The 12,165-nt window shown below is 41.9% G+C and overlaps 1 protein-coding gene across 7 annotated transcripts in view; it reads left to right on the top strand.

The window, feature by feature from the left end:
* Window positions 1-12,165, top strand: part of TRIO (trio Rho guanine nucleotide exchange factor) — a 257,003-nt gene that overhangs the window by 167,265 nt on the left and 77,573 nt on the right. For all 7 annotated transcript variants that reach the window (XR_014513332.1, XM_083449240.1, XM_083449242.1 and 4 more), the window contains exons 29-33: window positions 3,194-3,305; window positions 5,478-5,668; window positions 9,153-9,254; window positions 10,602-10,744; window positions 12,038-12,137. Coding sequence is in view for 6 of the 7 variants with exons in the window: in XM_083449240.1 (XP_083305366.1) it covers window positions 3,194-3,305; window positions 5,478-5,668; window positions 9,153-9,254; window positions 10,602-10,744; window positions 12,038-12,137 (648 nt within the window). In the remaining variant the exon portion in view is untranslated. The remainder of the gene's footprint in view (window positions 1-3,193; window positions 3,306-5,477; window positions 5,669-9,152; window positions 9,255-10,601; window positions 10,745-12,037; window positions 12,138-12,165) is intronic.

Genomic DNA, 12,165 nt, shown 5'->3' with positions numbered 1-12,165 from the left:
GCTGTGTGTTTTAACCCACAGCGCCACCCGCGTCCCTTAGTTCACAATATACGAAGCACAAAATACAAAATAATAATAATCAAAACAATAGAACAGTACTGATGTATACACACTTATAAACAACATACTCCCCAATAATAGCCCCTAAACAATACTCCAGCCCACAGATGTTAAAATCTAAATTAATATATAACATTTAACAACAGTTTAAAACAAGCCAACCCTCCAAATAAAACAGCACCCACGCAAGTTAAACCCTCATCCCTGTTAAAACAGTAATTTTAACACAAGGGGGCTGGCCCCACACCCTTGTTCCACCCTTGAAGTGCTGCCACCACAGAGACGACGCTCTTTGGTGTCTCCCCTTTGGTGGCGACGGCCCCACCAGGATGTTTTTACTTGGCAAGCAGCCACAGAAAAGTCAGTTACTGTGTCAGTCAATTCATGCAAGGAGCGCCTTGCTTGGCAAGGTTTCCTCTGGTTTGTGAAGTTGTCGGGAGGAAAAGTAAAGGAAGAACTGGGTTCATCGCAACTGGCCTGAGCGTACGAAATCGAAAGGAAAAGTGCCCTTGTTTGGCTCCTCTTGCTGCCTGGGCAAATCAGTGCTCCTAATAAAATCTAGAATATGTAATTAGAGACAAAGGGGAACGTGCTTTGCATATGCGTTACTGCTCTTGCTTATTCACAGGCACTTCACTTTATTCATAAATTAAGTCTTGTTGTTTGCTTACACCTCTCTTTCGTGGTTTTAATTAAACATGTTGCTTCCCTTCCCTTGCATCCCTCCTTCCTCTGTGTAGTCAACAGCAGAGAGGGATCCCATCTTTCCAATATGCTTCAGAGAGCAAGGTTACTGCGCACCTGCTCAGCAGAGCGTCCAGGGACCCAAAATCCCATTAAAAGCAATTAAAGGAAGCTTGGCAGATGGTAGAAGTTGTGTATGAATAACTAGGCAAGAGACTTGAGAGCCTGCCCATGAATGAAATTGTCTACCAAATGAAATTTGTGACATCCAAGCAACTTTTCTGTATTGTATTAGATGCACTTAATCCATCTCCTCTGGATCCTTTTTAAGTGTCACAGTGGGGACGACGACCCCAAAGTAATCTATTTTTTTTTCTGGAATACATTAATAGGCCTTTGAGAAACCTCAGGCATTCTTTATACTGAAAGGCTAAGGTGCTGTTTGCTGAAGTTTTTACACCAGCCTCTTAGATAAAAGCAGTGGGGCTTGTTTATAATTACCGTATTTTTCGCTCTATAAGACGCACCAGACCACAAGACGCACCTAGTTTTGGGAGGAGGAAAACAAGAAAAAAAATATTCTGAATCTCAGAAGCCAGAACAGCAAGAGGGATCGCTGCGCAGTGAAAGCAGCAATCCCTCTTGCTGTTCTGGCTTCTGGGATAGCTGTGCAACCTGCATTCGCTCCGTAAGACGCACACACATTTCCCCTTATTTTTTAGGAGGGAAAAAGTGAGTCTTATAGAGCAAAAAATACGGTAAATGATGGGGCAGAATTATAAATGTGGGGAGAAATTCAGACCCGTGGTATAGTTGAGAAATTTGAAGACTTCAGGCTTAATGCCGGCGTTTGTTTATTTATTTATTTATTGGAGAGTGCTTTTTAGATGGCAGTGGGTATCGCTTTGCTTGCTTAAAAACATGGTAAGATAACCCTGCTGTGCTTTCTGTCCCCTGCTTCTTCGATTGAGTGAGTGGGGTCCTGAACTTCTACCCCAGAGTCCTGCTCCAACAGCACCACTGCTTCACACATTGATTTCCTGACACCCAATGCCCCTCTCCATCTGGTCCAATCAGGGTCAAGCTCAAATCCCTTTGGGACTGACCCCCCAATTTCTGACCACAGAGCCAGCCTTACCTGCCATTGCTTTTTTCCTAACTTTTTGAGACACCTGGGGTGTTGGCAAAGCATGCTGATACGCAGGCCCTGAGTTCTGGGAATGTGGTTCTGTTCTCATAAATAGCATTCATGCAAAGCCCTGCCAGTAGCGTAACATTGCCCTATCCTGCTGTTCTCCATTTCCCCAGTAATTTGGGGAACAGCGGAGATCACATCGGGCTCTGCAGTAGGGACCTGATATGCTCCAGTTCTTCTTTGGGGTGTAGGTGAGTTTTCAGTTGTCTTGACATTCAGAAAAGCGGTCTGTGCTTATTTCCAAAGGGTGCTGGGGGCAGGGTTTGTACATAACACTGCTGACTTTCGTGCCACAGTTTTCCCCCTTGAAGTTTCCCCTTTTTTGACGGTTCTCGGGTGCTAACAAGCTTTACTGTTGGTTTTTGTGAAAGGAATAAGTACCTCGGGTTAAGTACTTAATTCATTCCGAGGTCCGTTCTTAACCTGAAACTGTTCTTAACCTGAAGCACCACTTTAGCTAATGGGGCCTCCCGCTGCAGCTACGCCGCCGGAGCACAATTTCTGTTCTCATCCTGAAGTGAAGTTCTTAACCTGAAGCACTATATCTGGGTTAGCGGAGTCTGTAACCTGAAGCGTATGTAACCTGAAGCATATGTAACCCGAGGCACCACTGTAGCGGGAGAGCAGAGTTTCCAATACTTAAGACTGTTTCTTAGCCTCCTCTGAAACCCTGGACATTGTGACCTATGGAGATGAGCCATAGCTGAGCAAAAGTGCATTCTTTGCACTCATAAGATCCCACATTTGAACACTCGTATCTCCAGTTAAACGCTGTTGGGTTACTTCCACTGGGAAGGATCTCTGCCTTGAAGACCTGTACAGTCACTACCAATCAGTGTAGACTGACTGACAGCATCACAATTGGGGATTGTGATTCCATCTGACATCAGACAATCTCCATCCCCTGAAGGTTTCAAATGGGCCTTGAAGACTTTAGCACAGCTTTTAGCAGCTTACATTATCTTGAGTTTCAGAGCCAGTATTTTCACCTGATTTTGCTAATTTTATGTTATGCTAGATCAGTGTTCATCCTCTTTTCATATAATAATGTTCTGAAATCTGTTTTGAGATTCACATGGTGGAGTTTTTTGTATTATTTATTGAGGCTTGAGTTGTATTCTGTTGTATGTTTGATCTGCGGCATGTAAACCACTTTGGGAATAATTTTTCTTGAATAGCAGTATACAGATTTGTAAAAACAGAGCGATCCAAGCGTGATAAGCACTGTAATAAATGATGCTGTTGTCTTTGCAGGAGCTGCTCACCTGCTGTGAGGAAGGTAAAGGAGAAATTAAAGACGGCTTAGAAGTGATGCTAAGTGTGCCAAAGCGAGCAAACGATGCCATGCATCTCAGCATGCTGGAAGGTAGGGTCCAGGGCATTCACTTTGCTCTGTGAAAACATATTTCTAAGAACTCAACAGCAGCTCTGGGCAAACACCTATTTGCATGACCGCCTGTGGCAAGCAAAAATCACCTCCAGGTGACCAGGGAAGGTTTTGTAACCTGGAAAACAGCTTTAGAAATTGTGATGGCCATTGCTCCAACCACACTGAAATAGTCTGCTGGACCATGAGGTTCCACTTCCACAGTCTGTGTTCAGGTTGTTCATACATTGGTAATAAGGAAGGCTTTTTTATTGTACAACTCATTTCTCACCAGTAGAGGGATATGCAACCAGATAATAGAGATCAGGCCCATGGTGAAATCACTAAGCAGCCAATTTGTGGCACACAGTCCATTTATATTCAAACAGCATCTTGGTTGTGGTAGAATCATCGCCATATTACTACTTTGAGGTGAATTTTGAGGGTTCTGCGGAGGAGAAAATTATATAGGCATTTCATTGGTCAATTAAAATATTTGTTATAAGTATCAAAAAATGTGTGTGATTGCTGCTTTTCTCATCTTTTACAATGACAACCAGTAGAAGGGTTCTGTCTTTAACAATGTACCTGGTCAATGCTTTCTAGAATATTTCATCTTAAATCTTTATTTTGACCTTCCCATAACTTGAGTTCCTGCTTAAAGGATGTCACATGTTCAGTTTTTTTAAAAAAAACCTGGTGGCATCTGATTGAAAAACCAACTTTCACAGTTACATTTTATGTGAATTATGCCTGTCTGCATGCTTAGTTTTTTGAAAGTTTTTTTAGTTCAAGAATGAACTTTTTTGGAAACCTTTTCCTCAATAAACAATCATTTCCCTAAGTAAACCTTTTATTCTTGCTTTCATGGTCTGTCACTTTGCACAGTTTCTAAACCCTGAGTAATTAATATCAGTAGTAGTTTGTGAGGCCTTTACTACCACATATTTAAGCAGAAATGTTGCAGTGACCACGAAATCTAGCATTAGTAGTTGACTTGTCAGGAAGCATGTGGGCAGGCTTTATGGAATATTCCAATATTTCTTTTACACAGGTCAGCCTTTTAAACAAGCTCTGTTGAACATTTGCATAGTTGACATGTTGACATCTCAAGTGAAAGCATTTCCTTTTAGGAGCTGATTTCTACGGCTCCAAATCCATCTGTTGATAGTTGTGTCCTTTGATGGATTATATATTAGACTTTATTAAAGTGAACAGTTCCTTACTACCATATACATACATTTTCAGTTTGGCGAGGCAGGGATGGAAGTGATGGAAATTGTGTTTCACTATTTCAAGCCGGTTCTGTCTTTGGTTGGTGTTCTTTAGAAAGTATAAAAAGCTTCATCCACGTTAAATCATTGGCTTGTGTCTTTACTGCGGACTGAATACCTTTTATATCGAGCTAATAAATGAAAGCATCTCCCACTTAATAATAGGGAATGAACTTTTAAGTAATCACAATTTCTTCCCCTTATTTTCACAGCTCCTTTATGGGTTTGTAAATTCAAGGTAGCAGCTACGTTCCAAATGGCTATATGGGGGACACTAGTTTTAAGAACTGCTACATGAAGCAATATTAGCTTTTCTAAAGAGGCATTGTATTTATGCATACAGTCCATCCCTAGCAGGTTGAAATAAAGCACAATTTTGGAAGTTCTGGAACCATTTTTGGTTGGGAATCAGTTGAGTCAAAACTGTTATTAGACAGTTCCATTGCAAAGTAGCTTGTAATCACGTGGTGTGTTTTTTTGGGGAGGGGGGAGACAACTTCAATGAAGTTTTGCAAAATGGAAATATTGTTGAGTGCGAAATTAAATGCTAAATAATACATTAAAATATGTTGGTAGCTTTACTGAGTACTTACGAGACTGTAACAAAGTATTAAGGCAGGGGACTTCCAATTTTGCTTTTTCGGGAAAACCCTTGCAAGGAAATGTTGATTATGTAGATTAGTTATCTTTGAGGTACCTAGCTTGTCCATCATTACTAACCTTGTCATGGGGGGGTGCATTAAAGGCTTCTGAGGAAGTCCAATGGTTTCCCAGAACTGGTTCAAAAACTGCTAAGGTAAGAGAGTGTAGGAAGCTTTGTCACTAAAACAGAGTTTTTGGCTCCCCACCATCCTCCGTTTCTCTTTGCTTCTTTCAACTGTTCCAACTTTCTTCCTAGGTTTTGATGAGAACATTGAATCTCAGGGGGAGCTCATCCTTCAGGAATCCTTCCAAGTGTGGGACCCCAAAACTCTCATTCGTAAAGGTCGCGAGAGGCACCTTTTCCTCTTTGAGATGTCGCTGGTCTTCAGTAAAGAAGTGAAGGACTCCAGTGGGAGAAGCAAATACATCTACAAGAGCAAATTGTTTGTAAGTTTGAAGCGAAAACCCAGCCAAATCTAGTTATTAACGACAAGCAGATGGGCTCGGATGTTGCAACCATGAAGAGCTTTTCAGTATAGTGTGTCGCTACTCTTCCAGGCTTTCCTTCGAGGCTGGAGAAAGGAAAAGAGCCATTTGAAGGTTAACTGTTTGCTGCAATAGGGCCATACTATTTGGCAGCTGTAGAGAAAATGACAAATCTTGCAAATCCAAGGGGAGAGTTAGCCGAAGGAGCTCAGATCCGTTTCAGAGGCCTCATTCTCTGCACATCACTGACACGGACTGGCTGGCCTAGTTGCTAGCCAAACACTTGGTTGGGACCGCTCAAAGCCTGGCCAATTAACTTCAATCTTAGAATCATAGAATCATAGAGTTGGAAGAGACCACAAGGGCCATCGAGTCCAACCCCCTGCCAAGCAGGAAACACCATCAGAGCACTCCTGACATATGGTTGTCAAGCCTCTGCTTAAAGACCTCCAAAGAAGGAGACTCCACCACACTCCTTGGCAGCAAATTCCACTGTCGAACAGCTCTTACTGTCAGGAAGTTCTTCCTAATGTTTAGGTGGAATCTTCTTTCTTGTAGTTTGGATCCATTGCTCCGTGTCCGCTTCTCTGGAGCAGCAGAAACCAACCTTTCTCCCTCCTCTATGTGACATCCTTTTATATATTTGAACATGGCTATCATATCACCCCTTAACCTCCTCTTCTCCAGGCTAAACATGCCCAGCTCCCCTAGCCGTTCCTTCATTACTCCACTTTTGAAGCTCAGACACATGGTGCTCTCCAGACGCCATTTTGCCTCTAAAGAATCAACAGCTTTTTAAGGAAACACAGATCTGATGCTGGAGTGTGCTCACTTGAAAACCACAGCAAGGCATTTCAATTTGCCAGTCTTATAATAGCCAACTAGTAATCACAGACCCAGCTCCTGGTATTGGGTGGAGGGATGGATGTGAGAAGAACTCAGGCAAAAGGTGTAGGGAGTGAAAGTTAGTTATTTGCAGTCTCCTCTAATGGACTGATGTGGAAAGAGAGTGGCTTCTGGCTTCTCCTTTTTTGCAGATCAAGTGAGAAAATTGGGTATTTTAGGGTCTTTCTTTCTCTTATGCGCTGATGAGGATTCCTACTTTTTTAGGGGGTGCCATACGGTCTTACAACTTTGTGACAAGCTATAACAGAGCAGGTGGAACTTTGTCATATCGTTTTAAATGTCCAGGGGTGGCGAGGTGGTGGCTGTAGTCCTCATCTAATAAAGTGAAAAGCTTTCCAAGTTTCCAAATCCAAATAACAATTCTTCCTTTGTGGAAATCATCAGTTTTGCAGATCCAAGGCAGGCGTCTATTAAGAGCTGCATTAGTTCTTCCTTGTGCATTTCTGACAGTTCCAATGTCAATGACTGCTGGCTTTCATGGAAAGTCTTTCTCCAATGGCCATTCCAATGCACAGATTCCCCCATGTGGAAAGGCCCTTTAAATGTACCTATTTAGAAATGGGTCCTGTATGGTGATTCTTAATTGAGAAGATTGTGGGTGTCGTTCCACATAATTAAAAGACCTCAAATTTATTAACAGTTGGATGATTTGAGTAGTACACAGGCATTTTTAGAGAGGGCCCCATGGAAAACATATGGTGGTCTATGCCTTTTTATTGCAAAAAGAACTAATATTAGTGTCGGAAGCCAGAATGAGGGAGCTAAAATACACTGAAACAGTCACATATGCACCTCCTAGCATGGTTCTACAACTGTGACCTAGAAACAGACCCAACATTAGACAGAAGAATAACTTCAGGGCACAGACTGCCAGTCACGCCAATTTGCGTGAAAGCTTTTGACTGATGCAACCAAACATGATAGCTTTTGTCCTAAACCAGGATTTGACCTAGAGCTTTCAAAGGAAGAGCCTCACAAATTTATTCCACTGAACCACGTAAAGTGAGAATGATCTACAACCGATTGTCAACTGCATCATGTCAAGGAACAAAATCCAGACATGTCATCTTTTGGCTTTTGAAATTATTCCAGTGTTCTGCTTTATGTCCAGAATTATTGATAGAGCCTCTCTTTGTCCTGTGTAGAGTTAAGATCCTGAACTACTTTATTCTGCAGTATCCTGTTTGACAACTGAAACGGAATGCAGAAAAGAAGTAGAGAAATAAACATTCCTAGAAGGGGGCTACAGAAATCTTCTGAAAATGCCAGAGTACTGATGGACACCCACTCTCACGAGAGAGAGAAAATACACTCTAACAATTTTATAGCTAACTATAACTGTGATCCTAATATGTAACTACTCATAAATAAGTCCTATTCAGTTCACTGGGGTAAGTGTGTTTATGATTGCAGACTAAAACGAAGCATTTTAGGATAGTCTTTGTCCCAGTAATGGACAAAGGAAGGTAATTATTGAAGCTTACTATAATACTCAACCTATCATAAAACACCCTATAAATCAGTAGTTGACACCACCTGCTCATTCTTTTATCTCAAAGTAGCAGGATTCTGAGATTTGCAGTTGGAAATTAATTGCTGTCTATCAATACCTGTGTCACGTTTAACGAGCTGTAACTTTCCCAAAATCAGCAACCTCTGTCCATTCAGAGCATTCAAAAATACATTAGAATTTTAGCAATAGCTTGGTCAGATCGCAAAATACTTTTTATTTAAGATTATGGCAGAACAGACATTAAAAATCACTTAAGAAGTATTTAGTGTTCTTGACTAAGGCGGGGAAAGGACAGACTGAAGGTTGGAATATGGATAAAATACAGGGCTGTTGTCAACAGGAAACCAGTCAGGGAACAATGGAAGCAATTGTTGTTTGTCTGAAAGGGCATTGACCAGAAGTATGCCTTGTTGTTGTTGTTGTTGTTTAGTCATGTCCGACTCTTCGTGACCCCATGGACCAGAGCACCCCAGGCACTCCTGTCTTCCACTGCCTCCCGCAGTTTGGTCTTCATGTTTGTAGCTTCGAGAACACTGTCCAACCATCTCGTCCTCCATCGTCCCCTTCTCCTTGTGCCCTCCATCTTTCCCAACATCAGGGTCTTTTCCAGGGAGTCCTCTCTTCTCATGAGGTGGCCAAAGTATTGGAGCCTCAGCTTCACAATCTGTCCTTCCAGTGAGCACTCAGGGCTGATTTCCTTCAGAATGGATAGGTTTGATCTTCTTGCAGTCCATGGGACTCTCAAGAGTCTCCTCCAGCACCATAATTCAAAAGCATCAATTCTTCGGTGATCAGCCTTCTTTATGGTCCAGCTCTCACTTCCATACATCGCTACTGGGAAAAACCATAGCTTCTACTATACGGACCTTTGTTGGCAAGGTGATGTCTCTGCTTTTTAAGATGCTGTCTAGGTTTGCCATCGCCTTTCTCCCAAGGAGCAGGCGTCTTTTAATTTCGTGGCTGCTGTATGCCTATGACTATTCTAAAAATCTGAATTATATTCCTCTAATCTCTTCTGATTTTCAGACCTCAGAGCTGGGTGTCACAGAGCACGTGGAAGGTGACCCTTGCAAATTTGCACTCTGGATTGGTAGGACTCCTACTTCAGACAACAAAATTGTACTAAAGGTAACTGTGGGTGTACGGATACTCTTTAAGCGTGTGAAATTATTTTTGAATAACTGTCCCCCCCCCCTTCATCCGGCCTGCAGAGCACAATACAGTGGTGCCTCGCAAGACGAAAAGAATCCGTTCCGTGAGTCTCTTCGTCTAGCGGTTTTTTCGTCTTGCGAAGCAAGCCCATTAGCGGATTAGCGCTATTAGCGGTTTAGCAGCTATTAGCGGCTATTAAAGGCTTAAGGGATTAGCGGATTAGCTGCTAAAAGGCTATTAGCAGCTTAGTGCCTTAGAAAAAGGGGGTGGGGAGCGGGAAAAAAACCCCAGGAATCGCAAGACATTTTCGTCTTGCGAAGCAAGCCCATAGCAAATTCGTCCTGCGAAGCACCTCCAAAACGGAAAACCCTTTCGTCTAGCGGGTTTTCCGTCTTGCGAGGCATTCGTCTTGCGGGGCACCACTGTACCAACAGTTCTGAGCCTTACACATGAATTAGGGGTTCAGAAAGATGGCTTCGAGAGGAAAAGAGCAAGCAGTTGAAATGTCCTGCTGCATTATGGTTTAACTGTCATTGAAATTCTACTCAATATTGATCCATAGCAGATTCCAATGTATAGTTAGCAGAGTAAAAACTTAAGCACGTTGCAGGATTCCCCCAAAATAGACCAGAGGCAATGAATATTTCATCCAGCAGAGTTTTACTGCTACTGAAGGCAGATGGACATAATGGTCACAAATCCAATACATTCAGGATTGGCACTGTCCATAAGAAAACCAGTTGCAGCAGACTTAACTTAAGCTTACAATAACTTACAATAAGTCTAAAGCTTAATACTAAGCATACTGTGTACAGAACACCACATCAGAAGGAAAAGAAGTAGAAAGAGAAAGTGAAACCCAGGCTCCTTCTGGCCTTACTTTTATAGTCGGCATGACCTTGACAGAAGAGATAAGAGAACCAGTTTAAGCCAGCTGTACTCTGCTTCTCTGAAGGAATAACCCAAACATCATGAACCTTCTGCTTGTTTCTTTCACACAGAGAAGCTTCCAGAACACTCTTGAATTAAGTAGAATAAAGTAGAATAAGAAAGATCTCTACACATCAGATCAATACTTTCTGCACTAAGAAATGCAAACTGACATTAACTCTGTGTGCAAACCAGGCAACTGTATGAAGTATAATATGAACATCTCTTTTTCACAACTACTGTAATATAATTAAGAAATACCATTCTGCAAATATAAACCGTGAATATACTACTGTAAATGACACAACCAGGTTTGCTTCATCCCTCCTTCATACGTGGAGTTGACTAGTGAAGGTAACATTAAAAAAATAGGTTGCTTATTTTGTCTTAAAGGCCTCCAGTATTGAAAACAAGCAAGACTGGATCAAGCACATCAGAGAAGTAATACAGGAAAGAACGATTCATCTCAAGGGAGCTTTAAAAGAGCCAATTCATATCCCCAAAACTGCACCAACAACAAAACAGAAAGGAAGAAGGTTAGTAACTGCAGAGAATGTCAAGTTATACACTTCCAGCCCGTCATTCATGATATTTGTCTCAAATGTATGTAAGGCTGAGCTCTTTGGGAAACATGTTTTTTTTTATGTTGCTAGTTAGATCTCAGTACTGAACTGTAAGCTCTTCAAATAATTACACAGCACAGAAACTTGAGCACATGCATTATTTTGTTGCGTGTTATTCAGACCCTTATTTTAAAAGTTGCTGTGCTTGACTTTTGAAGAAGTTGACACATGTCAGATGTACTAAACAAACAAGCAAGCAAGCAAGCTGCTGACACTGTACTGAAATGTATTGTATAGCAAATTGCAGTCACCAAATGTCTGGCTCCGTAATTTCAGAATGCACAGGTTTAACACATTAGCTCCCTTTATTTTGGAAAGTGTTTGGGGAGGGGTTTGAGTGGGTTATGGCTTGAAGAATGTGCATAAATTGTCATACTAAACAGGGAATTTTGTGCATTTCCCAGTTCATAATCTCCTGATATATAGTAGTCAGACTGTGCTAAAAGTGATGGACAAAGGAATTTATTCATTTCATACATGCCAAGATCAGTATACTCTCCAGTGAGCATTGTAAAAACAAAACACCTCCTCCCTTAGGCTCACTATTTGTATGGATTTTCTGTACCTTCATGTGAACTTGCAGTTGATAGTGTTTGTGTACATTCTTTATCCACTTTGCATGATCCATCCATTATATATTAACCACAATCGATTTTAAAACTAACTGATGTAACTAAAAGTACAACGGCATATCTGATTCCCTTCTCTTGGGTTTTGTGTAGCATATTATTGGCCTCCTATTTGAATGTCACAGGACACGGGTGGCGCTGTGGGTTAAACCACAGAGCCTAGGACTTGCCGATCAGAAGATTGGTGGTTCGAATCCCCATGACGGGGTGAGCTCCCGTTGCTCGGCCCCTGCTCCTGCCAACCTAGCAGTTCGAAAGCATGTCAAAGGGCAAGTAGATAAATAGGTACCGCTCTGGCGGGAAGGTAAACGGCCTTTCTGTGCGCTGCTCTGGTTTGCCAGAAGCGGCTTAGTCCTGCTGGCCACATGACCCGGAAGCTGTACGCCGGCTCCCTCGGCCAATAAAGTGAGATGAGCGCCGCAACCCCAGAGTCCGTCACAACTGGACCTAATGGTCAGGGGTCCCTTTACCTTTTACTATTTGAATGTCTGCTTTTGTACATGGAGATGAATATTAACATCACCCTACACAGAAAATGTTTTTCCAGCTAATGACTCTTAACTTCTTATGTTTTTAGAGATGGAGAAGACTTGGATAGTCAAGGAGATGGAAGCAGTCAGCCAGATACGATTTCAATTGCATCACGAACCTCCCAGAATACACTAGACAGCGATAAGGTAAGACAAAAGTATATTTAGGTTTTTG

The sequence above is a fragment of the Podarcis tiliguerta genome (genome assembly GCF_965153285.1).
Source record: "Podarcis tiliguerta genome assembly, chromosome: 7".
NCBI lineage: Eukaryota > Metazoa > Chordata > Lepidosauria > Squamata > Lacertidae > Podarcis > Podarcis tiliguerta.
This window is presented reverse-complemented; position numbering and strand designations above follow the sequence as displayed.